Source organism: Podarcis vaucheri (genome assembly GCF_965113315.1).
Source record: "Podarcis vaucheri genome assembly, chromosome: 7".
In the NCBI taxonomy this organism is placed as follows: Eukaryota; Metazoa; Chordata; class Lepidosauria; order Squamata; family Lacertidae; genus Podarcis; species Podarcis vaucheri.
This window is the reverse complement of record NC_138765.1, coordinates 20,280,324-20,308,065: the sequence shown is the minus strand read 5'-3', so window position 1 is coordinate 20,308,065 and position 27,742 is coordinate 20,280,324. Positions and strand designations below refer to the sequence as shown.

General features: G+C 46.1%; 1 protein-coding gene across 1 annotated transcript; it reads left to right on the top strand.

The window, feature by feature from the left end:
• Positions 1-178: 178 nt before the first annotated feature.
• On the top strand, positions 179-27,673 carry LOC309537193 (neural cell adhesion molecule 1-like). The gene is made up of 9 exons (XM_082231837.1): positions 179-274; positions 2,283-2,372; positions 7,349-7,561; positions 8,008-8,154; positions 8,678-8,818; positions 9,439-9,629; positions 16,993-17,086; positions 25,423-25,597; positions 26,939-27,673. The coding sequence occupies exons 1-9, from the start codon at positions 196-198 to the stop codon at positions 26,997-26,999; spliced, it is 1,191 nt and encodes a 396-aa protein (XP_082087963.1). The 5' UTR covers positions 179-195; the 3' UTR covers positions 27,000-27,673.
• Positions 27,674-27,742: the final 69 nt, after the last annotated feature.

Sequence of the window (27,742 nt, the reverse complement as noted above, 5' to 3'; positions counted from 1 at the left end):
TCTTCCTATTTTCTTTGTCCCCTCCCACCCTGACTTCCTGCTCCAGCCCTTTTCCTCCCCCCCCATGCCACAGGGGCACACAGCAGGGAGGAAAGAAAAGGTGGGAGGGAGAGGGAGGGAGGGTGGTGGGTGGGCGAAAAAGCCTTATAAATAGCCCAGGACACAGGAGTCCCTGTTCCAAACTGCTGGTGCTGAATGGCAAAGAAGCCCAATTCCTATCCCCACCTTTTAAAGATGGAACCAGGGAGATTCCTCATTTTCATGTTTGCAGCAGGTAAGATGAATGAATGAATGAAAGAAAGGGCCCTGTTCCACGAAGGGAGTTTATGGGTGTCTAGACTGCACCCCCCACAGTCCCTTAGTATTAGCTCTTTGGCTATTTCGTTCCTTCCTCTTTATGACTTTTTCTTTAAGGGAGCAAGTGAGACCTGCAACAAAATATTGCAGTGCGATGTGCCCCTCTTCAAGGTCCTAGCCAGTCTGGCATACTCTCTCCCAGAATACTGCATCCCATTAGCCTTCCCCCAATTTTCCTCAGTGCTTTTGTGGCCGGTGACCATGCATGGTCCTAATCAGACTTTTCTCGCTTTTTAATCTATGATATATTTCCTACCCCTCCAACCCCCTCCCTGCCCCAATGGTACTTCTGCAAACTTTGGGGGCTCTCTGAAGCCCAGTAATGCTTCCTTCTTGCATGGGGATATTGTGGACTGCCTGGGCATTTAGGCTACAAAAGGACAGAGGATGAGATAGTGATGGGCTGGAGTGCCCCTGGATGAGAAGGCTTCTGCAAGTAATCTCAAACCTAGAAAATCTAGGAATGTACCAAGCCAGCCAGTTTGTCCATCTCACCCAGCAATATCTGCTCTGACTGGCAGAAACTCTCCAGAATCTAAGGCAGAAAAAGGTCTTTCCCCGTTACTTGCTCTTTCCCTGTTACCTGCTAACTGGAGATGCCAGCTGAACTGCCATTTGCCCTAGCTCAAACCTGCAAGCAAATGTTTTGCTTAGTTTTCCTAACGGCAAATTACTGCTGCTGATGCTGCTGTTTTCTGAATGCCTAACAGGATAGTTTTGAATGAGTCAACACCTATTTTGGGTTCTAGTTCATGCTAGACCTATTCAGGGTAAAGTAAAGGGACCCCTGACCATTAGGTCCAGTCATGACCGACTCTGGGGTTGTGGCGCTCCTCTCACTTTATTGGCCGAGGGAGCTGGCATACAGCTTCCGGATCATGTGGCCAGCATGACTAAGCCGCTTCTGGCGAACCAGAGCAGCGCACGGAAACGCCGTTTACCTTCCCGCCAGAGTGGTACCTATTTATCTACTTGCACTTTGACGTGCTTTCGAACTGCTAGGTTGGCAGGAGCAGGGACCGAGCAACGGAAGCTCACCCTGTCGCGGGGATTCAAACCGCCAACCTTCTGATCGGCAAGTCCTAGGCTCTGTGGTTTAACCCACAGCGCCACCCGCGTCGAAATCCATGACTATGATAAGGGGCATGATACTGTTTTGATTGTACTGTTTTGCATGATACTGTTTTGATGATACTGTTTTGACAGTTGGAACCACTGAAATTAATAGCCATGACTTAGGTTCCAACTGCACTATACAATTAAAACAGTAGTCATGGTTTTCCCCAGCTCCAGATTCCTGGATAGCATACTTGGTTGAGGATTGTTAAGAGACCCCCCAGAACTACAATTCCCAGAGGCCCCTGGGAAGAGGGATTGATAAACCACTCTGAGAAATGTAACTCTGGGGGTGGGGGGTGGGGATTAGGAGCCTTTCCTAACAACTCAGCACCTTAACAAACAACAGCTCCTAGAATTCTTTGGGGGAATGTTTATAGTGGTATCATAATGCTTTAAACGTATGGTGTGAGTGGGGTCAAAGAAAGCACACTTTCTCCCCCTTTTGAGTGATTTCCCCCGTATTTACATTTAGCTGACTCGCCAGTGTAGTGACTGAAATGTAGATAATCAACACATACATTTTACTTTTACTGGACTCCAAAGTGGTCCAGGGCATGTTTTGGTTGTTGTTGCACCATGCAATTATAAAGCTGCACCCTGGCGTCACTGTGGGGTCCTCGAGGATGATGAGGGTATGCCTCTTGAATAATCTGCTGCTTAAGTGGTGGCCTGAACACCACTTCCACTGGCTGTGGCTGCTTGGAATGCTTGCTTGTGCTGGTCGGCTAGCCCTGACTAGATGCTCTGAGATAAAAGGACTTTGCCTTGTGATTGGACGAAACAATGTGCTTCTTTCCTCTTCCTAGGGGCTGTTTACTCCGCCAAGACGTCTCTGGAGATCATTCCTGGCAATGGGGACGTGCAGCTGGGCGAGAAAGCGTATTTCTTGTGCAAAGGTGAAAGCGGATAATGGAGAGCGTGCACACGAATATGCATCAAAGCAGGAGCCAGCACAGTATTTGGGGCCCCTGCAGGGTGATCTGAGTGGCAGAGTGCCTGCTTGCATGCAGAAGGCCCCGGGTTCAAAACCCCAGCATCTCTTCCTTGTCTGAAACCTGAGAGATTCGCTGCTGCCAGTCAATAGAGACCAGCAGTGGGGAACTGGTTGATTCCCCTTACCCAGAATGTCTGGGATAGCTCAGCTGGTAGAGCATGAGAATCTTCATCACAGGGTCACGAGTTTGAGTCCCCCCCCCCACATTGTTGGTTTTTTAAAAATTTCATTTCTGCTTCTCAGGTTTATACATTTCACTAGTTTTACAATCATTTTAACATTTCAGAACTTGAATTCCTTTCCTCTCTTCCTGCAGTTCCTTAAATTTATTTTTAACACCTACTTCAAATTAACTTAATTTGCTCATTTAGTCATCTACTTTAGATATATATTCTTATATAAAACTGCAGGTTATTACAATAATACTGCCAAAGTTCTTATCTGTGTACAATTTATCTGTAAATATTCAACAGAACATTTCCATTCTTTTATATAAAAAAAGTTTGTTATCTTCTGGTAATTTTGATTTATGAGGTGGGCATGTTTACTACTTTAGTGGTAGACAGTAGTTTTAATTGGGACGTTTATTTAGCATGGGTCCCACTATTTTGGTCCTTTCGTACTAAAAATAGTGCTGCATAGATAGAAACCGACCTGGATTTCTCGGGTCTGAACTCAGATCACGTAGGACTTTAATCGTTGAACAAACAAACCTTTAACAGTGGTTTCGCCATTTCTGTATATTCTGTAAGTTTTTGTATCCATTCTTCCTTTGCTGGGACTTCTGCTTCTTTCCATTTCTGGGAGAGTAGCATTCTTGCTGCTGTAGTAGCATACAAGTTTCTATACAGTTTAGGTAGTTCTGTCCCCTATACTGGTAATTCCCAGCACATTGGGCAAAAGATTCCTGCATTTGAAGGGGTTGGACTAGATGACCCCCGGGTTCCCTTCCAACTCTACAATTCTATGATTCTAAAAATATTGTTAGGGGAATTTGCTTATCCAGCCTGCACTAAGGAGGTGTGTCAAGGAGGTTTGTGCAGGAAAAGCTCAGCCTTCACCCAGCCTGATAAGAGTGAACACCTTCTTCTTCTAGCTGGATCAGGCATCCAACTGTGATGGCGCAGGGTGACTTTTCCTCCATGAACAGGACTTGGGGCATGTCCACAGTCCTGTTTGCCCCGTGATTATCATAGAATTGTAGAGTTAGAAGGGGAAGGAGAGGTTCTTTTTTTTTTGTCCCCGGCAAAACCGGCTGCATACTGCTCAATGAGAACAAAGGGTTTGTGGCAGAAGATCAGCATTTGTTTCATTTCAGTGGTAAACAGCAGGTTTTTCCAGGGAAAACAGTGGGTCAAAAAACATGAACCTCTTGGACCCATGCCTAGGAATCACGGGACAAATGGAAGGAATACCAGGAAAAACAGTGTGGGAAAAAAGAAAAGAAAAACAGTGTGGGTGAGCCCTTAATTTCTATGCATGTGTAAAGCTAAGGTGAGAGAATGCCTCTGTATATAACTGTGTAATCTATAGGCCTGTGGGACTCACCGTGGAGGCAGTGGCGTAGCGTGGGTTCTCAGCACCCGGGGCAAGGCAAGTAATTTGCGCCCCCTAACCCGTGGATTTTAGCACTCGAGTCTCTTCCGCCCCCCCAGATGTTGCGCCAGGTGCGGCAGGCCCCCCCTGACCCCCCACGCTACGCCACTGCTCCCACCACAAGTCTTCAGGACAGCCATCTGAAGGCTGGCGCAGGGAGAAGGTCTCTCCGCCCCACCGCCAGGCTTCGGAGCAGCCTTCCGAAGCCTGGCGGCGGGAGGAGGTCTCTCCGCCCCACCGCCAGGCTTCGGAGGAGCCTTCCGAAGGCTGGCGGTGGGGCAGAGAGACCTCCTCCCAACGCCAGGCTTCGGAGCAGCCTTCCGAAGGCTGGCGGTGGGGCGGAGAGCCCTACTCCCGTCGCCAGCCTTCGGAGCATCCTTCCGAAGCCTGGCAGCGGGAGGAGGTCTCTCTGCCCCACCGCCAGGCTTCGGAGGAGGTCCGAGGACAGTGGGGAAGACGCGCTGCGCTTCCCCGCTGTCCCGGAGATTTCCCTATGGACTTTTGTCTTGCGAAGGGCCGGCCAAACGTGCCCCCCCCCCAATGTTGCGCCCGGTGCGGCCGGCACCCCTGGCACCCCCCACGCTACGCCACTGCGTGGAGGCTTCTCCAATGCCTTTGCCAAATAAACTTGCAACAGTTCTCACCAGAGTGGTGCATGTTCTAGTATCTCTCGCCTGGACTACTGCAATGCGCTCTATGTGGGGCTACCTTTGAAGGTGACCCGGAAACTACAACTAATTCAGAATGCAGCAGCTAGACTGGTGACTGGGAGCGGCCGCTGAGACCACATAACACCAGTCTTGAAAGACCTACACTGGCTCCCAGTACGTTTCTGAGCACAATTCAAAGTGTCGGTGCTGACCTTTAAAGCCCTAAACGGCCTCGGCCCAGTATACCTGAAGGAGCGTCTCCACCCCCATTGTTCTGCCTGGATACTGAGGTCCAGAGCCGAGGGCCTTCTGGCAGTTCCCTTGCTGCAAGAAGCAAAGCAACAGGGCCTTCCCGGTAGTGGCGCCCTCCCTGTGGAACGCCCTCCCCCCAGATGGCAAAGAGAAAAGCAACTACCAAACTTTTAGAAGACATCTGAAGGCAGCCCTCTTTAGGGAAGCTTTTAATGTTTGATGGACTATTGTATTTTAATATTATGTTGGAAGCCACCCAGAGTGACTGGGGAAACCCAGCCAGATGGGCGGGGTATAAATAAATTATTATTATTATTATTATTATTATTATTATTATTATTGGACTTTAGTTCCCATTATCCACAGCCAGCATGGCCAACAGTCAAGAGATGATGGGCATTGTAGTTCAACAGTATCTGCAAGACCTCAGGCTCCCAATCCCTGAGATAGACAGTGAAGAGCGAGATAAACCAATGATCTGTCTCGGTATAAGGAAGCTTCCTATTGGAAAGATCCACGGCACAGCGACAGAGCACATCTTTTGCAAACAGCATCTTGAGATAGGGCAGGGAAAGCTCACCCCACATCTGAGCTGCTGCCAGTCAGTGTAGGCAGCACTGAAGTAAATAGAGCAATGGTCTGACGTGCTCCTTCAGAGGACACACCTGCTTCCCTCCACAGTGGACGTTGCTTGCGTTTCCAGTTTGGCTTCTCTCCAACCCTGCTTCTGGGGGTGTGCGTGGTCTGCCTTAAAAAAACTAGTTTAAAATTATGTTTGCTGCTTATGTATTTAAATAACCATGCGGCATCTGGTTTGTTTGTTTTTTAAAGTCCAATTGTTTGTGGCTTTGGGGAGACAGGAAGAGGGCTCAGAGGTGGGACAGGCTCCCAGCTGCTCGCTGTTCTATCTGCACATTTCCTTTTGTGTAAAATTCACAGAACCTCTTCCTTCCCCACCTGCACTCAAGTTGTGTACACAGCATACATTTAAATCACATTCCCCCCCACCCCAAAGAATAATGGGAACTGTTAAGGCAGCTGGGAATTATAGCTCTGTAAGGGGTAATCCCTGTTGCTTCCCGGGATCCTTGGTGGGATTTGTCCAGACTTTAATTGTACATAGATTCGGTCTTCAAGAGATGATTGGACATGTTTGACAACTACATAGTCACTGCCCTTTCCAGAGCAGAGTGGCTCCTGTTTTTGCGAAAATCTGGGCTTTCCTTAAAACAACAACCCACCCATTCATCCAACTTTTTAAGATAGTCTATTTGTGTGTGTATAATTTTTCTATTATACAACTCTCCACTCATTTGATGGAAGGGTTGCTAGCTGTCAGGGGGCCTGTGGACATGTTTGCAAAACAGAGAAACTGTTGTAGGCACTTTTTTCTTCTCTCCATCTCTCTCTCTCTCTCTCTCTCTCTCTCTCTCTCTCTCTCTCTCTCTCTCTCTCACACACACACACACACACACATTCTGGAGGCAGCAGGGCTTCATTCCTCCTCCTGCTTTCCACCTGCTTCACCTGCATCCAGAGCTCTACACCTTGCTCCAGGTGTGCATGCAGACTCATAAACCTCTCTTCATCTTGAGCCCAGCCCATTCCTTTTCCTTCCTCTGTGCTACCTCCCATCACTGAGCTGTTGGAATGGAGGTTAATTGGCAGAAGTGGGGAGGGAGCGGAGGAGGGCAGAACCTCTCGCAGAGATCTAGGCAATCATTTGCAGCAGGTGCCTGCACAGTCTCTTTATTATTGTTATGTTTTTTAAAAACCCTTTTAAGGCAGTCTTACATACCTGGAGATACAAGCCCTCCCTCTGCCACCTGAGTGGAGGAAGGCAAACCTGAAGATTTCAGGTCAGCCCTGAAGGTTTGGCAACCCTCTTAGCAACCCCTGATTTAATGGATAGCCCTATCAATCAGAAGGGACGAGGGTGGTGCTGTGGTCAAAACCACAGAGCCTAGGGCTTGCCGATCAGAAGGTCAGCGGTTCGAATCCCCGTGATGGGGGTGAGCTCCCGTTGCTCAGTCCCTGCTCCTGCCAACCTAGCAGTTCAAAAGCACATCAAAGTGCAAGTAGATAAATAGGTACCGCTCTGGCAGAATGGTAAACAGCATTTCCGTGCGCTGCTCTGGTTCACCAGAAGCGGCTTAGTCATGCTGGCCACATGACCCGGAAGCTGCACGCCGGCTCCCTCGGCCAATAAAACGAGATGAGTGCCGCAACCCCAGAGTCGTCCGCGACTGGACCTAATGGTCAGGGGTCCCTTTACCTTTACCTATCAATCAGGTCAGGTTTCTCATCATTCCTCCTTCCCTTGCTACCACCCCACCTGGGTGATCTATTAATTGTGCATTTTAATTCCTCCGCATGTCAGTGAGAGCAGGTGGGGAAGCTACCTTGACCTGGACTGACCCAGAGGATACCGACATCGAGGATTCAGAGCTGTACACATTGCGGCATATCGACGAGCAGTCTAAGGGGTTGGAGATGACTCTTCCTGATCCACAGGTGGGAGGGATCTTCACCTGCAAAGGCGACTTTGAGTCTGGAGACACGGCAACTGCCCAGATCAAAATCCGTGTGGTCCGTAAGTGACATTCTATTGACGTTCCTGCAATATGCTAGAGCAGGGACCGAGAACCTCAGATCCAGGGAGGAGGGGATGGATGCGGCCTCCCATGCCTCTCTACCTGGCCCTTGGGACCCCCAAGGCCACTCAACCTCAAGAGGTCTCGCCTTACTGAAACGTTCCCTTTAATGATGATAATGTCTCTGGGTTGACTGGCTCATCTACATTTGCCCCATTTCTTGCCTCTGGCCTCGCTTGCCGTGTGGCCCCTGGAAACCTGCCCATTAGGGAATGCATCCCTCATATTGAAAAGGGTCCCTGACCCTGATTTTTTACCCCAAGTTGTGATTTGCCTGTGGAAGATCCCAGGTCTTCAGGTGGGGCCAGAAATCCTGGAGAAGTACTGCCAGTCAGCTAGATGGCTTGGCTCGGTACAATTCAACTTCCCATGTTCCTATCCATAGAGAGACCGAAGTTTGTGACCACCATGGAGCCCACGAAGGAAGTTGTTGAGGGCACAAGTGTAGCCTTTGATTGTCAAGCCACTGGAATCCCGCCACCGACTATACGATGGACCTTTGGAAACCAGGAAATCAGTAAGATCGGAGATGGTGAGTAGGATATTCTGTTCAGAGGTGCCCCTAGATAGAAAACCCACTCGCACCTCTGCTATTTTGCTTCTTCTGTACTATTAGAGGACAAGGGGTTAATACAACATCTCTTGACCTCTGCCAAAATTATTATTTGACAAAACTTGGGTGGGGGGAAGAGAATGGATGACTAAAATCTTGACCATTGTATGCAGGGTTAAGCTCACACATATGGTTAGAACCAGAGAGAGCATAGACAATGTCTTTATGGAGAAATGAAGTCTCTTTCTAATTTATTTTGAAGCAATAAGGTACAGGATAATGCAAACCCATTTATGTTACTTGGAAATGTGTTATACTGATCTGTCATTGGTCATTTGTTATTGGCTGATCTTGATTTAGGTGCAGGTATTTGTCTTGCTCAATGTTCAGTTCTCGACATCCCTTTTGCTTTTGGCATTTGTTATGATATTTTGCTAGTATGTACCTGCAAAACATATATCCCACTATCACCACTGCTAATTTGCTTCTCCTTTCTGGGCAGGAGGACGAGTCTCTGTGCTTGCAAATGGGACGTTGGTGGTAAAGGACTCCCAACCCTCAGATGCTGGTGTTCACACCTGCGAGGCCAGCATTAAAGAGCGGAATGAAACTGTTGCCATGGTCATCTCCCTCAATATTAAATGTAAGAGATGTTTGGAATCTCTTAGCACAGGGCTGGGAGATAGGAGCCTTGGCCTCTGTTAGGCTGCCAGGGTTGTAAATTTGGTTGTATGTGGAGTGGATGGACCTAATCAGAGGTAAAGTTTAGGAAGCAAGGAGTGGATGGGTCTTTTGATTTGGAAAGAGAAGGGTAGGGCTGAGAGAGATTCCTGCCTGAGGTCTTGGAGAGCTGCTGCCAGTCAGTACAGTGGTACCTCAGGTTACAGACGCTTCAGTTTACAGGCTCCGCTAACCCAGAAATAGTACCTCGTGTTAAGAACTTTATCTCAGGATGAGAACAGAAATTGCACGGCGGCAGCGGGAGGCCCCATTAGCTAAAGTGGTACCTCAGGTTAAGAACAGTTTCAGGTTAAGAATGGACCTCCAGAACGAATTAAGTTCTTAACCCGAGGTACCACTGTATAGCTAATACCCACATTTTTTATTACGGTCCAAAGACAAGCAAACAATTTTTCTAAAGCAAAGTACATCAGAAATACAGAAAATATATTACTTGGCAGTCACTATGTTTTACCCAGAGGTAATATAATGGCAAAAGCTAGCTTCCTATGTAACAAATGTCAATCTGCTTTGCTTTCCCAGTCACTCCAAGGATAGAGCTCCTCACAGGTGACTCATTTGCCACCCCGATTGGGTCACCTGCTCAATACAACTTCAGCATCTTGGCTTACCCTCCCCCCTCTGTCTCCATTGCTTGGAAGGGGAAGGTTTTCAAAGGTGATGATATCAAGAAAGTGGCGCAGGACCAAGACAGACATACGTATTCCTTTGAGGTAAGGCTGTTTTGAATTACAACTTGCTTTTATCAATATAGATATTTATTAGTTTTCCAAAAAGAAGAAAAGAAAAATAGAAAGAAAAAAAAAGACCACAACAGCAGACATAAGAAAAAAAGAAAAATAGCAACAAAGCACAAAACAAATGTACAATATACACAATAAAAAAGAATTTTTTACCTATCAATTTAACATTGTCATCTCTGTCATCTCTTTCTGGACTTCCTTCAGCTCGTCCGTAAATCTTCCATAGTCAAAATCAAGATTACACATTGCCTGGTTTGTATTGTCATTACGCATTCCTCTTCCTCTATTTTCCTTAAACAATACCTCTTAGTCTTTCACAGTGCTTCTCTAAATCCCCTTAACGTTATTTGACCTTTACTAATATATTCCAGATAGTCTACATATTTCCCCCAATCCTTAATGAACTTTTGGTCTCTTAGGTGTCTGATCTTCCCTGTTAATCTATCTAAATCCGCGTAGTCTAATAACTTCAATCTCCACTCCTCTATTGTTGGCATTTCCTTTTTTTTCCACTTCTGGGCAAGAACTATCCTTGCTGCTGTGAGTGCGTAATAAACAAACTTATGGTCTTTCTTTTTTATTTCATTCCCTAACATCCCTAACAGAAAGATTTCAGGTTTTTTAATAAACGTATACTTTAGCACCTTCTTTAATTCGACATAGACTTCTTCCCAGAATTCTCTCACCCTCCCACACTCCCACCACATGTGGTAAAAGGAGCCCTCCTTCTTTTCACATTTCCAACATTTGCTGTCTACTTTGTACATTTTCGATAGTTTCGCAGGTGTTATGTACCACCTGTAGAACATCTTCATGACGTTCTCTTTAACCGTCATACACGCAGTAAAATCCAGACCTTCTTTCCATAAATTCTCCCAATCCTCAAATTGTATAGCATGGCCTACATCACTAGCCCATCGAATCATTACTGTCTTAACTTCTTCATCTGCCAAATTCCAATCCAGCAACATCTTATACATTTTAGATATTGTTTTCACCTCATTATTTATAATTTCCGTCTGAAATTTTGAGTCTTTATCTGCATACCCTCTGTCTTTGGCCTCTTTTCTGAACATCTCACTAACTTGAAGGTGATGTAGCCAGTCATACACATACTCCTTAACTTGCTCATATGGTTTTACTTTCCATTTCCCATCTTCTTTCATTAATAATTGGCCATATGTTGCCCAGTCTCTTCTCATATTAATTTTCTTAACACTCATCACTTCAAGAGGTGAGAGCCAATGCGGGATTTTAGGTTCTAAGATGTTTTTATACCTTTCCCATATTTCGATAAGTGGGCCTCTAAAGATATGATTTCCAAACTCCTTGTGTGTTTTGCTCTTGCCACACCATAGATAGGCGTGCCAACCGAATCTGTTGTCGAAGCCCTCTAAATCGAGTAGCTCCTTATTCTCTAATTTAGCCCAGTCTTTTATCCAACAGAGGCATGATGCCTCATAGTATAGTCTCAGGTCCGGCAGAGCAAAACCTCCCCTTTCCCTTCTGTCTGTCAACAGTTTAAATTTTATTCGAGGTTTTTTGCCCTGCCAGATAAATCTTGATAGCACTCTTTGCCATTCTTTAAACGTTCGGCTCCCCTTAATTATGGGGATAGTCTGGAATAGAAATAGTACCCTCGGTAGCACGTTCATCTTAATAGTATTAATCCTTCCCCAAAGGGACAATCTCAGTCCTCCCCATACTTCCAAATCTTTTCTTATTTCTTTCCACACTGGCTCGTAGTTGTTTTTGAATAGATCTATATTTTTAGGCGTGAGCCAAATCCCCAGATATTTCACTTTCTTGACCGCCTGTATCTGTGACTGGTTTTGGATTATTTCTATTGCACTTTGGTCCATATTCTTTACCATCATCTTTGTTTTCCTTTTATTTAATTTGAAGCCTGCTATTTCCCCAAATTGGTCTATTTCCTTTAGGATTTCTTCTATTGTAATTATTGGATCCTCCGTCATTATTACTAGGTCGTCTGCAAATGCTTTGGTCTTATAAGCATGTTGTCCAATTGTTATTCCTTTAATTTTCCCATTTTGCCTGATTGAATTCAAGAGAACTTCTAATACCATTATGAATAGCAGCGGGGAGAGTGGGCATCCCTGTCTTGTGCCTTTCTGTATCTTTATTTCTTCCGTCACGATGTTGTTTATAATCAATTTAGCTTTTTGTTCTCTATATATTGCATTCACACCATTAAAGAAATTTCTACCCACTTCCATGTGTTCCAAGTTCTTCAACATAAAGTCCCACGCCACATTATCAAATGCTTTTTCCGCATCTACGAACATCATTATTGCTTGCTTGTCAATCCTGGTCGATAGGAATTCTAGCATATTAATTATATATCTTATGTTGTCCCTCATATATCTGCCCGGGAGGAATCCGGCCTGGTCTTTGTGGATAATTTCTGCCAATAGGGATTTCAGTCTTCTCGCCAGAATTCCTGCAAAGATTTTGTAGTCCGTATTCAATAGCGAGATTGGCCTATAATTTTTAACCTGGGTTAAATCTGCATCCTGTTTCGGAATAAAGGTAATATACGCCTCTTTCCAGGTCTCCGGGATTTCCCCTTTTCTTAAGATGTTATTCATAATTTCCTTTAAAGGATTCACAAGTACAGATTTCATCTCTTTATAGTAACCCGCTGTGAATCCATCAGGTCCCGGAGCCTTCCCTCTTTTTAAGTCTTTAATTGCCTCCTCTATCTCTTCTATTTCAATTGGCTCATTTAATCGTTGTTTCTTATCCATTGGAATTTTCTGCACCATTTTGTCTTTCAAAAATCTTTCTATCCTCCTTGAGTTGTTTCTTTATTACAACTTGCATCATCCCTGAGCATTGGTCAACAGCCAACTCATTCCCGACAAATTGGTCAGTTTCAGTTTCTCTCAGTTCCTCATCCCCACTTCTCCAACCTTAAATTCAGTTCTGCACTTTCCCCTATCAGTTTGCATTTTTTTTTTTTAAAAAATCTTCATGAAAATTCAGCAGCATTTTAGGGAGCAGTTGTCAGAATATATATGATTTATTTTTTTTGGCCAAGTGAATTTTTATTGTTTTCCTTACATATTCTTTTCCAACTAATTGTAATAGCACCATACATTTCCTTTGACTCTGCCGAGTCGCGACCCCCCCTCCCTCCCCACAACTGGTATATTTATCCTCTTTCCATCACACACATCATTCTCAAATTAGTACTATTATACATTGGAGGTATTATGGCAATCCTGCTAGTGTCTTGACCTCTTTACAATTCTTCTTTAAATATTCAATAAATTTACTCCAGTTATTTTGGTATCTTTGATCTCCCTGGTCCCGGATCCTCCCTGACAGTTTGGCAAGTTCTGGAATATATATGAATTTTGGAGTGCTATTTTGCCTAACACAGTATGGGCTGTGAGGGGAGGGGTAGTTCCTCTGGTGGGGGGCACATTGTGCTCCTTCTGGGGTAGTTTGTTCACCTTTGGTGAACCTTGCACTCAGCTCTCACTTGTGGCTGCTAGAAGTTGTTGGCATGAAACAACTGCCAAACCCCAGGGAAGGCTTTGACTAGCCAACTAAGCCAGGTGCGGGTAGCCAATGAGTCACAAATCCTTGCTGAGTTAAGATGCTTCCTCTGCATGTGAAGACAGGCTCTGGCAGATTGAGCGGACAAGAGCAATAGAGGGTCCAACAATTAAGCAGGCAATTTCTGCATGTGCTGTAGAGGGAAGTGAGGGGCAGATGGGGCTCCCCAACCTGGAAAGATAGCCCATCCAGAAGAAGGAAAACTCTGATCCTAAACCTCCACTGCTTTGTGTATGGCATCTTTGAGAGAAGGAAAGGCTAAGGAGTCAACCCTACACAAATCTGGAGTGGACTCCCTAAGATGGTTTGATGGCATCTTGTACCTTCCAACAACTTCTGCAGCCTGGCTGGTGCCAAAAGTATTAGAATCATAGAATCATAGAGTTGGAAGAGACCACAAGGGCCATCGAGTCCAACCCCCTGCCAAGCAGGAAACACCATCAGAGCACTCCTGACATATGGTTGTCAAGCCTCTGCTTAAAGACCTCCAAAGTAGGAGACTCCACCACACTCCTTGGCAGCAAATTCCACTGTCGAACAGCTCTTACTGTCAGGAAGTTCTTCCTAATGTTTAGGTGGAATCTTCTTTCTTGTAGTTTGAATCCATTGCTCCGTGTCCGCTTCTCTGGAGCAGCAGAAAACAACCTTTCTCCCTCCTCTATGTGACATCCTTTTATATATTTGAACATGGCTATCATATCACCCCTTAACCTCCTCTTCTCCAGGCTAAACATGCCCAGCTCCCTTAGCCGTTCCTCATAAGGCATCGTTTCCAGGCCTTTGACCATTTTGGTTGCCCTCCTCTGGTTGCTCTGCTTTCCTTTGGACCACATCAGCAAGGGCCAGAGTGGGGCCCAGGGCCTGCATACACACAGGACTCAGCTACATTAGTAAAGAAACAGCGATTTGACTGCACTATAGACATGCAACAACAGATGGCGCAAGAGAGCAGGAAATTTTAAAACCCCATTTTCCATAGAGATTTATTTTCTTTTGTTATAACGATCTAATTTCTGACTTAATTATAGCCCCCCCCCCGTGTCTAGATCCACCCACAGTCCAGGCTTGCATCCTAGGGAGGTCACTTTGGTGCTGCTAACTAGCAGTTTGACTCCCCCCCGCCCGAGGCACACTCCATTGTCTCTTGAGACAGATGGATGCCAACAGTATATTTTTAACACGGTCATTTCTGCAAACATATGCACATCTATGCATGTTCCCCCCCTATTATGGAAGTGTATGCTTTTCATTTGGAGGATTGCATCACGAAATTAGCAGAAGTTTCAGCTCTGAGGGAGAGCTATGCTTCAGTTTGTGTCAAAACAGTCCGGCATGAAAATCCCCAAACTCGGTTCCATGGGTGACTCTGAGTCAACTCCCTGGGATAGTTTATTGTTGCAAATTGTTTCTAAATTTCTTGTTGTACATTGTTTTAATTGTCTGTTTTAACCATATTTGCACACCAGTTTCTAATGCTGTGAGTGTCCTCGATTTCAGAGGCTTCTACTCTGCAGCCTCTTTTGGTTGTTTTAACTGCGAGTCTTTTAGTTCTTACGCTCTTACAGTTGTTTTAACTGCATGTTTTTATTTGTTTTTAGTTTTTATCTGTTTTAATTATCAGTTTTTATCCATCCATTATCTGTGTTTAATCTTGTATTTCATTCAGATGTTTTATCCTATGCTTGTTCCTTTGTCCTTATTTGCTCCAACATTTATCAGTTTAAAAAAATCTTAACTGCTATTTTATTTATATGTGTTTTTTTTTTATCCTGGTCTGTGACCGTAATAAAGTTCATTCATTCAAACTGAACTAGATTTCTCCTCCATCCCTAATGAGGACTGAACATGTTCAGTGGCCATGGAAGACCAACCAATTGTTTCATATGTGTGTGTGTTTGTGTGTGTTGGGATCTAAAACTGGTGGTGGTAGCAAATGGAACATCTTGGAAAGGGATATGACTGACTAGAATGGAATCCTGAACAGGAGCACTCCTCAGTGAAACATTTGTCTCAGGATCCACTTATAAGGACTGACTCATAAGACATAAGCCAGGAAAGCATGTCTGCCATTTATGATTTTTAAATAAATATCTTCATTCAATTCTCTTTTCCAAAATGTGCAACCATAGCAACACCATTAAAAAACAGCAGCATTTATTTTTTTACATCAGGACACCCAGAGATGTGGCTAGATCATTTCATACGCTGGGCTGAGTGAGCTTACAGGGGTCCCCCTTCAAAGGAACCCCAAAATTCCACAAAACACTTCTTGAAAACTCAGTGATGACCTCAAATGGCCTTTTCTGGAAGTTGGGAAGGCTGTGTACTGTGCCTGTTTTTTAAAAAAATGAAAATCAAATGAAAATTTTAATGCAAACTTTTATGGAGATCAGTGAAAGGAGTTTTTTTTTAAAAAAAGAATGGTAAAAGGAAGAACTTCATTCAAAAACAAAATAAGTGAGCCCGCCAATTGCAGGTGCATGGTAGCCAGCGTTCTCAGTTTCCTATGCTGATATATTATGCTAACTGCATCTTCATACACTGCCTTTCAGGCAATAAGGCCCCCAAGACAGCTCACAAAACATACACGCAAATAAAGGTAAAGGTACCCCTGCCCGTTCGGGCCAGTCTTGCCAGACTCTAGGGTTGTGCGCTCATCTCACTCTATAGGCCGAGAGCCAGCGCTGTCCGCAGACACTTCCGGGTCACGTGGCCAGTGTGACAAGCTGCATCTGGCGAGCCAGCACAACACACGGAATGCCGTTTACCTTCCCGCTGGTAAGCGGTCCCTATTTATCTACTTGCACCCGGAGGTGCTTTCGTACTGCTAGGTTGGCAGGCGCTGGGACCGAACGGCGGGAGCGCACCCCGCCCTGGGGATTCGAACCGCCGACCATGCGATCGGCAAGTCCTAGGCGCTGAGGTTTTACCCACAGCGCCACCCTATACAGGCAAATACAATAATGTAAAAACAAACACTACAAATCATACCAATTCAAGACATTTCAAAAGTATTAAAAGCCAAACACATCCAAAAGGCAAAGAACATTCCCTGTAAAAATGCAAAGAGAAGGCAAGAATACTTAAGCAGTGCCTTCACCTTATAAGGACCCAGACAGGGAACGTGGGGCAAGGCGGATGGACAAATTGCCCTTGGTGGTTCTAGCAGCTTAACTTTTCCCTTGAGGCATTTGCAGATAAGGAAGTGTTGGCAGCTAGGGAGGCTGCAGAGCATTTAAAGAACATTTAATGAAAGATCTCTCTCTCTCTCTCTCTCTCTCTCTCTCTCTCTCTCTCTCTCTCTCTCTCCCACCCACCCACCAGTTGTTCACTTCACAATGAAAGGGTAAACTCAACCCCACAAGAGTTGGGTGAGGGGCTACTCCATGAAATCACCCCTCCTTGAATTGTTGGGTTAAGTTCATGAATTTTAGACTGGATCACTGTTTCTGCTCAGCCCTAGTAAGCAAGCAATATGAAGCCACCAATGGTCGCTGAGGACACCTGCAGTGTAAGCCACTCTTCTCTGCAACCTGCTGCCCTCCGGATGTTTCAGATTATAACCCCATGGTCAGGAATGCTGGGAGTTGTAGTCTAGCAGCATGTGGAGGGCACCAGGCTCGAGAAGGCAGGTGCAAGTTTTGGAAAAAGAAAACCTCATAAGTGTTCCTTCACTTGCCACAGCAGAACACTATTCCACTTCACATTTTGATGCATCTTAAATTCTCCTTCTTAATTTTGGCTCTAGTTCACGCCAGCATCACAAGAGGATCTCTCAGAACTACTAATAACAGCTGCCAATGATCAGGGTAGCAGCAAGAAGAAGGTTACTCTTCAAGGAGGTGAGTTGCAAAAAATTGGCTTAAAGTCAGAATGTTGACACTAACCTGGAGAAGAGAAGACTGAGAGGTGATATTAGATTCAGGTAGGTAGCCATGTTGGTCTGACGCAGTCAAAATAAATAAAAAAATTAAAAAATTGTCCAGTAGCACCTTAAAGACCAACTAAGTTTGTTCTGGGTATAAACTTTTGTATGTATGCACACTTCTTCAGATACACTGAAACAGAAGTCACCAGACCCTTGTTGTTGCTGTTTAGTTGTTTAGTCATGTCTGACTCTTCATGACCCCATGGACCAGAGCACGCCAGGCACTCCTGTCTTCCACTGCCTCCCGCAGTTTGGTCAAACTCATGTTGGTATCTTCGAGAACACTGTCCAACCATTTCGTCCTCTGTCGTCCCCTTCTCCTTGTGCCCTCAATATTTCCCAACATCAGGGTCATTTCCAGGGAGTCTTCTCTTCTCATGAGGTGGCCAAAGTATTGGAGCCTCAGCTTCAGGATCTGTCCTTCCAGTGAGCACTCAGAGCTGATTTCCTTAAGAATGGATAGGTTTGATCTTCTTGCAGTGCATGGGACTCTCAAGAGTCTCCTCCAGACCATAATTCAAAAGCATCAATTCCGCACCTATCAGCCTTCTTTATGGTCCAGTTCTCACTTCCATACATCACTACTAGGAAAACGATAGCTTTAACTATACAGACCTTTGTCGGCAAGGTGATGTCTCTGCTTTTTAAGATGCTGTCTAGGTTTGTCATTGCTTTTCTCCCAAGAAGCAGGCGTCTTTTAATTTTGTGACTGCTGTCACCATCTGCAGTGATCATGGAGCCCAAGAAAGAAAAATCTCTCACTGCCTCCATTTCTTCCCCTTCTATTTGCCAGGAGGTGATGGGACCAGTGGCCATGATCTTAGTTTTTTTGATGTTGAGCTGCAGACCATATTTTGCACTCTCCTCTTTCACCCTCATTAAGACACCAGACCCTTATATACAGAAATAGACTTGAAAGAGAAGTTGCTGAATTACAACTTATTACTAAACTGAAAACTATGGAGAAACCTGGTCTGAATAGAGATATTGGATTCTTGTCTCGTTACATATTGTCAGGGGATGGTTAGCTGCTTGTGCTTAAAATTGTGCCCCTTCAGAGTTTGTGCGACCCCACAAACCTCTGTGTGTGACAGAGCTCCTCAGACATGTCTGCTCTAGTCACTAGTAGAGTCTGACAGTGGCTGTCTGCGGAAGCGCTTCCAGCAAAGAAGTTCCTTAACGGAAACGCGTCTCCTGGACTCACGACGTGGCAGCTTCCGGCGAAGTATGGGTCTCCCTGCAGTTGCTTCTGACACCTCCCCGCTATTTTCACTCGAAGTGTCTCTCACCCCTTTCTCTCCCCTGCTGCTTCCTGCCTGGGCTGCTGCGTCTCTCTCAGCATTACTGAGATCCTCCTCCAGAGACCCCGCGCTCCCCCTGCTGGTCCCTGCTTTGGCTGTTGACTCTCTCCCAGTCTCTGGGAGCCTTACCACTTCCCTTTCCTCCGATGTCAGTTCCCTGACATCCACCTCCCCTCCAGGGCCCCCCTCTCCCCCGCCCCTACTTTCTCCTCTGGGCGGTGAGGAGCTGAAACCCCTAAAAGAATCCTCTTCATCTTCAGACGTCTCGAACAATTCCCTCCATCGGTCTTCGTTCCGACTCGCTGAATCCTCCTCCACCTCGGAATCAGCGAACCCCTCCAACTCTTCTTCGTCGTCGGTGGTGGCGAAGTATTCCCTCCGGAACCTCGCCACTGGCTGGGGTTTTCTAGGGAATCTCTGATGAAAAGTTTCAATCAAAACCTCGTCATCTACATCCTCTGCCCTGACCCAGGTGTTTTCCGACTCCGGCTCCCCTTCCCACATTACCAAATACTCTACTTGCTCTCCCCTCCACCTAGAATCGAGAATCTCCGCTACATGGTAGCTGTGTTCTTTTTCCTCCATAGCTGGTCCCCTATTGACCCTCCCCTCTCTGTCCCCTATATACGGTGACAGCAATGATCTGTGGAACACTGGGTGCAACTTCATGTGGTTCGGTAACCGGAGTCTGAAAGCCACTGGGTTGACCTGTTGCGTGACTTCAAATGGGCCCAGTCTTTTGGGTCTTAACTTCTTACAACCTCCTTTAAATGGTAACCCTTGGGTGGACAGCCACACCTGGTCCCCCACCCTAATGCTTTCCCCTTCCCTTCTGGTTTTGTCTGCCTGCCTCTTATATTCCTCCTTCGCCCTGTTTAAATTAAGTTGGAGCTGGCGATGGATCGCTTCCATTTCTTCAACGAACTGTTCTGCGGCAGGAACGCTCCAGTTCTCCCCCTCCCCTCCTGGGAAGGCTCGGGGATGACACCCGTGATTGGCCAAAAAAGGGCTCATCCCCGTGGACACGTTCTCTGCATTGTTATAGGCAAATTCTGCCAACGCCAGCTTCTCCACCCAATCATTCTCTCTGTCATTCACATAACACCTCAAATATTGCTGGAGGACACCATTAGCTCTTTCCGCCTGCCCATTGGTTTCTGGATGACGGGCAGTGGAAAAATTCACCTCTACATGCAATAAGCTCATGAGCTTCCTCCAGAACCTGGAAGTAAATTGTTTCCCTCGGTCCGAAACCACCCTCAAGGGGGCACCATGCAACCTAAACACATTTTCCACAAACAATCTAGCGGTTTCTTCTGCTGTGACCGCATGTGAGCAGGCTATAAAGTGGGCCATCTTGGTTAACAGGTCTACCACAACCATAATGGCTGTCTTCCCTTTGGACCTGGGCAGATCAGTCATGAAATCTATTGCCACTGCCTCCCATGGTCTTTCCGGCGTGGGTAGTGGTTCTAATAAACCTGCCGGTGCCCGCCTCTCCCCCTTGGCTCGTTGACATCGGTCACACCCTCTCACATATTCACGCACATCTTCCCTGACCTTGGGCCACCAGAATTCCCTGGTAACCAGCCACATGGTTTTGTGTTGCCCAAAATGCCCTGCTGTGGGGCTATCGTGCAGTTGCTTGAGTACCTTTTCCCTCAATTCCCCTTCCGGTATGTATAACGCTCCCTTGTAATACAACGCCCCGTTTCTCTCCTCAAAACCCCCGGGTCTGTCTCCCTCCCTCCTGAGACCCCTGAGTTTGTCCTGGGCGTATTCATCCTGCACCGTTCCCTCTACCAGTTCCCTTTGCCCCACCAAAGCCGCCCCACACACCCAGCGGTCCTCGGGAATAACATGGGTCTCTTCGGGTGCACCCTCTCCCTCCAAATATTCAGGTTTGCGTGAGAGAGCGTCCGCCCTAACGTTCTCCGGGCCTGGTACGTAACAAATCTCAAAGTTAAATTTGGAGAACTCCTGGGCCCATCTCAACTGCCTTTGGTTGAGCACTCGCGCAGTTCTCCAATACTCTAGATTCTTATGGTCCGTGCACACTTGCACCTTCTGTTGTGCACCAATTAGTAGGTGCCTCCATCTCCGGAAGGCCTCATAAATAGCAAGAAGTTCCCGGTCGTGCACCGTGTAGTTTCTCTCAGATTTGTTCAGCTTTCGCGAAAAGAAGGCACACGGTCGCCACTCTGACCCCTCCTTCCCCGGCTGCAGAAGAAGCACCGCCCCTATGGCTCTGTCAGAAGCGTCTGTTTCGACCCTCAGCTTTTTTTGTAAATCCACATGTAGAAGTTGTTCGTCAGAGGCGAAGGCCCTTTTCAGTTCCTCAAACGCTCGCTCCGCCTCCCCCGTCCAAACAAACTTCTTTTTGCTGCTGAGACAGTCCGTGATGGGCGCCGTCAGGTGGGCGAAGTTTCGGATGAACTTACGATAAAAGTTTCCAAACCCTAGGAACCTCTGCACATCCTTCTTGGTCTTGGGTGTTTTCCATTCCAGCACCGCTTGAACCTTGCCGGGGTCCATGGCCAACCCCTTGTCTGACAAGCGGTACCCCAGGAATTCCACCTCCTTGGTATGAAACTGACACTTTTCCAGTTTCACCCACAGTCTGTTGGCTTGCAGCCTGCTCAACACTTCTCTGACGTCTCTCACATGTTGCTCCTCATTCTCCGAATACACCAACACGTCATCTAAGAAGGCCACGCAATTCTTGTAGAGCAAAGGCCCCAGTACATGGTTCATAAAGGCTTGAAAACACGCGGAGCCTGTTTGTAATCCAAAAGGCATAACGAGGTATTCAAATGCCCCCAAAGGGGTGAACATGGTGGTCTTCCATTCATCCCCTTTCCTTATACGTATCAGGTTGTACGCCCCCCTTAGGTCCAGCTTTGTAAAAAATTTTCCTTTTCGCACCCTGGTCAAAATATCATCAATCCTGGGCATAGGAAAAGCCGCCGGCTCTGTCACTGCATTTAGGGCCCGAAAGTCACATACCAGCCTCGGCTTGTCCGTGTTTTTTTTATCCACAAAAAACACTGGGCTACCCCCCGCTGCCTTGGACTCTCTGATGAAGCCTCTCTTCAGGTTCTTGTCAATGAACGCTCGCAGCTCCTGCATCTCCCTGTCTGACATGGCATACAACTTGCCTACAGGAAGCTGTGCTCCAGGGAGTAAATTGATCTGGCAATCAAAGGGCCTATGCGGGGGTAGTTGGTCCGCTTCCTTCTCGCTGAACACGTCGCTGAGATCAGCATACTGTGGTGGCACCTTCCCCTTCTCCATCACTTCCGTCCCTGCTAGGGTGGCTTGGGCCCCTGCTGACCCCTTTTCCGCCCTGCAGTGTTCTAAGCAGTGTGCGGAACCGAAGGAAACCACTCTTTGATGCCAGCCCACCAGCGGATCATGTAGGGCTAGCCAGCTCATTCCCAAAATAATGGGAGCGCCTCCCAAGGTGGCCACATTAAACGCTATCAGTTCTGTGTGCCTTGCCACCCTCATTATCATTGGGACGGTCTGCAAGCTGACGCCTCCTCCCAACAGTTCCCTGCCATCAATCGTGGTCACCTGCAGGGGGTTGCTTAAAGGGATAGTCTGTATCTGGTGCTCAGCAGCAAACTCCTTGCTCATGAAATTGCAGGAGCTGCCTGAGTCCAACAGCGCCTTTATTTTTAGGGGGTGTCCATTTTGCAGCTCTAGCGACACTTCAATCACTAGAGCAGGTCGAGGAGCTTCTGGCACTGGCACTTGGGGCAGGGGCACTTTCACTGCTCTTTGGCCTGGCTGCAGTGCCCTGCTGGCAACCAGGCGTTGGCTTTTACCTGCTCCGTTTCTCCCTGCTCTTCCCCCTCAACAGCTCCCACCATCCCTTGCCATTCCTTCCTCTGGGGGCAGACTCTGGCAAAGTGGCCTGGCTGTTGGCAGAGATAGCATTTCCGGGCTCCCTTTCCCTCCTTCTTCGCCCCCTCACTGGGCTTTGAAACTGCGCGCGCGCGGGCTGTTCCGATTTCCATCGGCTCTGCCGGCGGGAAAGCTGGCTCAGGAATGTCTGGAATGCGTAACTCCTTCCAACGTTCCCCTCTCCCTTCCCGCCTCTCCAAGGCTCTTGCCTCCTGGCGCGCTCCAATGGTCAGCGCAGATTTGGTCAGCTGATCCATAGACCCCGCCCTGGGGCTCCTGGCCAGCTCGTCTTTCACAGCTGAAGAAAGACCTTCTTCAAATAGCATCTGAATGGGTGCCGCCGATAAATCCCACCCCAATCTGTGAATCAGCATGGTAAATTCAGTCCAGTACTCACGGACAGATCTGCTTCCCTGCTTGCAAGCCATTAGCTGTCTGCGTACCAACCCTTCCTCAATATCGCTGGAAAACATGATATCCATTGCACGAAAGAATTTCATAGTGTCCTTTAGGATATCGTTGTGCGTTGCCATCAGGGGTCGAACCCAGTCCCGCGCCCCCTTCTCAAGATGCCCAATTACGAACGCAACTCGCGATTCCTCATCAGGGAACTCATCAAACTGCACATTCAGAGCATATTGCATCTCAGTCCTAAAGGCATGGTAATCCTTGGGGTCCCCCCCAAACTTCTGCACCAATCCTGGTACCTTTCTGGGGAACTGAGTGGTTCTCCCCTTTTTGTCAGCATCCTGAGCCCTTCTCTCCTCGAGCCTCGCCGTCTGCAGCGCAAGTTGGACCTCCAGAGCTTGATACCTTTCCTCCAAGCTTGGACCAGCTCCAACCCCTGCGTCTCCGGTTCCGACTGGGTTGCTCATGATGCTTTCTCCTGCACAGGCAGCGTACAGAGACTGTCAGACTGCTGTCAGGGGATGGTTAGCTGCTTGTGCTTAAAATTGTGCCCCTTCAGAGTTTGTGCGACCCCACAAACCTCTGTGTGTGACAGAGCTCCTCAGACATGTCTGCTCTAGTCACTAGTAGAGTCTGACAGTGGCTGTCTGCGGAAGCGCTTCCAGCAAAGAAGTTCCTTAACGGAAACGCGTCTCCTGGACTCACGACGTGGCAGCTTCCGGCGAAGTATGGGTCTCCCTGCAGTTGCTTCTGACACCTCCCCGCTATTTTCGCTCGAAGTGTCTCTCACCCCTTTCTCTCCCCTGCTGCTTCCTGCCTGGGCTGCTGCGTCTCTCTCAGCATTACTGAGATCCTCCTCCAGAGACCCCGCGCTCCCCCTGCTGGTCCCTGCTTTGGCTGTTGACTCTCTCCCAGTCTCTGGGAGCCTTACCACTTCCCTTTCCTCCGATGTCAGTTCCCTGACACATATGCTAAAGCTATTTTTGGTCATCTGCATGCTATCCCTTGGTTTTTCCTGTGGGACTAATTGCAGTCATCAACAGGTTTACCATTCCAACTGAGTCAATCACCCATCTCCTACTACCCCTCTTAGTTTTGTTTTTTTAATAAATATTTTATTAAGTTTTCACAATAAAAAAGCATACAAAGACAAAGAGAATACAAAATCACAAAAGACAATACAATACAAAAATACAAACATTAAACACATCAAAAGAAAAAGGAAAAAGAGATAAAAACACATATAGTAACAAAAAACAAAAATTCCCTCTTTCTTAATTTCTCATCTTCAATTAACTTATTTTCCGGACTTCCTCACGTCTCCCGTTCTTGTATCCCTTTTTAGAAATTAATTCAGCAAGTTCATATCCTATTAATTTATCTGTTGTTAATCCAATCTTACATTTTACTTTGTTGCTAAAGCCCCTGCGATTCATTTCAATGTCCTTAACATTCAAAAATTTTACAATATTTCTGCAAATAAATTTTAAATTTCTTCCAATCTTCCTCCACCGTCTCCTCTCCCTGGTCTCGGATTCTGCCAGTCATTTCCGCCATCTCCATATAATCTATTAGTTGCATCTGCCCTCCTACTACCCCTCTTAGAAAAACCCCACCCCAGCCTCCCACTGTATATAAGGATCTGGTGACTTCTGTTTTAGTGTATCTGAAGAAGTGTGCATGCACACGAAAGCTTTTACCCAGAACAAACTTAGTTGGTCTCTAAGGTGCTACTGGACAATTTTTTAAATTTATTTCAGAGGTGGTATGCCAGCCATCTTCAAATATCTGAAGGGTTGGAGCATGGAGCAAGCTTATTTTCTTCTGCTCCAGAGGGTGGGTAGGTAGGACTTGAGTCAATGGATTCAAATGACAAGAAATGAGATTTCAACTAAAAATTAAGAACTTTCTGGTGGTAAGCAAATTAATTAAGTGGCAGATTTATGAATAATTTTTTCAAAATCAACAATCCTTCTGGTCAGTCTGAACACAAGGGATCTCAATTGGCTTCTCTCTTAACTCTCTCCTAGCCATAGCCCTTGGTGGCTTTAAATACCTAGGAATAGCTCTCATATTTGACTTAAAATAGGATGAAGGAACTATACAAATGTTTCTGAAAGCATGCAACAGGATCTAAAATAAAATAAAATAGAAGCGTACTAACCTAAGCTGGATCAGTTACTGCAGTAATAAAATATTACTTAGATTCTCATATCTGTTTCAGGTACTGCCAGTCCCCTCCCCTTCACTAAAAAGAATGGCAAAATAAACTCAATTATTTTGTGGCACAAAGCAAAAGATCAAGGGCCAGACATAAAATCTTATATAGGTGCAAAGGAATTGCAGCTTGAGAAGTTGCACTCTATCAAAGGTCCTAGAGAACTTTGAGAACCACAATATGCCTCACTCCCAGCCAACAATCCTGCTGTTGCTCTCAATGGCTGTCTTTCTTACAGCCACAGTACATGCCAGGAGTCTGGGCTGACTTACCTTCACCTCAGCTTTCCCCCTCTGGCTGGTGCCCTTGCTCACAATGGGGGTCATTCTCTGCTCAAGGCTAGCGAAAGGATTCCTGCATTCTGATGTCCTTCCCATCTGCTCTTGCAAATGGATGTCCTTCCTCCCCTTCCAGACACTCAAGGTTTGGGAACTGGCATCCTTGTGCTCATTGTGTTGATCATCCTCTTGGTGGCTTTGCTGATGATGGATGTCTTCTGCTACTACAAGCGCCAGCGTGGCTTGCTGATGTATTGTAGGAACAATATCCTGGGCAAAAACTCATCCGGAACAGGCACAGAAAACAATGGGTGAGTTCATATGGGGGAGAGAAGGATAGCCATGGTAGGAAATGAGGACCAAATATTGGCATAGCAATGATGGGAATCTCTTCTTAACCTTCTCCAGTGGTGATCTTCCTCCACCAGTCTTTCATCTACTGATCCCATCTCATGTTTCAGTTGGTAGCCACAGCAGCCTGATTAGGATGGTGGTGATAGCAGTTTGTAGTGATTTCCATGGTCCATCAGTTATAGACATGTTTTGACCATTAATGCTTTTTCAGATATATCCCAATTGGTCCTGAGTCCTTGGCTTAGAAAACCTTCTCCATCTGCTTTGGGGAATGTGTCCAAATAATTCCACTGGTGTGTCAGTGGCTGAAAAAAGTCTTTTAGCTGAGCACTTTTCCTTTTGTCAAGAGCCTGTTCTCTACAAAGACAACCTTATGTTGTATATCACAAATTCTTCGAATCTAGTACAGTGGTACCTCGGGTTACATACGCTTCAGGTTACAGACTCTGTTAACCCAGAAATAGTGCTTCAGGTTAAGCACTTTGCTTCAGGATGAGAACAGAAATCGTGCTCCAGTGGCGCAGCAGCAGCGGAAGACCCCATTAGCTAAAGTGGTGCTTCAGGTTAAGAACAGTTTCAGGTTAAGTACGGACCTCCGGAGCGAATTAAGTAATTAACCTGAGGTTCAGTAAGTAATTAACCTGTAGTTCAGTTAGTCCAAGGACTCAGGGCTAATTGGGACATATCTGAAAAAGATTGGCTGGATCTATAACTGGTTGTTCCATAACACTATTGCCCTATTTATATTATTGATCACTGTTCTTTATCACATCTTTCTTTCTTTTTTAGCACAAGTATACTTTCATCTATGTCAGACTTTTTAAAAAACAAAAAACCCCACACAACTAATTTTGAATGGCAGTTGTGCCTCTCCCCCGATAGAAATTTAATTATTGTCACATTTATATTTCACCTTTCATTCAAGGAGCCCAAGGTGGCACTCATGGTTCTCCTCCCCGTTTTATCATCACAATCACTCTGTGAGGTAGGCCAGGCTGACATATGGTGACTGGTTCAAGGTCACCCAATGAGCCTCATGGCCAAGTGGGGATTTGAACCCTGGTCTCTCCCAGGACCTAAGCTGACAATCTTAACCACTACGCCATACTGGCTTCCTCAAAGAGGGTAGGTTAACCTGACTTGTCTTATTTTTTTTCTCTGTATGTTGCTCCGGGAGCTTTTTTTCAGCTGAAGATTGGAATGAAAAAGGATAAAAACACTGGAATAAAAAGATGGATAAACAAGCATTTTTATCTATGCTCACCCATGCTTTAGCTTTCCATTATTTGTTTCCACAGGAAAATGCTCTCCAAGTCGGGGAAAAGCACAGTGGTGAATGTTTCTGGCATTGAGGCCTGATTAGTCGACAGCGATGACCTTAGATTGTGCAGGGATGGAGATGGGACTCCAGGGCCAAGCTTGGATGAGCTCTTCATCAAAAATGGAAACACAAAAGGCGACTTCCCATATGGGAGAGCTGAGAAAACAGTGCCTCTCTTTCTCATCTCACTTTTTCCTTAACACCCTCCTGCCTGTGACCCAGTGACCTAACTCTCCTTTTCAGAATAGCTGTTGCACCACAAGCCAATGGGAGCGAAACACCCTCCTCATGCAGCCTTCCTCAACTCTATGCTCTCTAGATGTTGTTGGATTCCAACTCCCATAATTCCAAGCCACCATGGCCCAAACGGTCAAGGATAGGGCTGGGGGGAGAAATTTGATTCCGTTCTCATTTAAAAGCAAACTTATCTAATTTGCACTTCCTAAAACAAGCTGCAGAATGAAAGCCAGGCATCCTTTGAAATCCGCCTGTCTCCACATTTTGGAAATGCTGTGGCTCAGCTGAGTAGTGGGTATAAAAATGCACATACTAGTGTAAAGTGCGTGCTAGTGAAGATAACATACAGGTATGTCTTATATTAGGGAAAGCTGCTTGTCAAAAATGTTCATGTTAGGCCAAATTGTATACAAAAAAATGTGTATGGGAGAAATTTGCACTAAAATGCTAATGATCTTTCGTGAGTCCTTTTTTTTTTAAAAAAAAATCAATTGATGAGGAAATATGGAGGAGTGAACTTTGGATAAATTAGATAAACAAGACA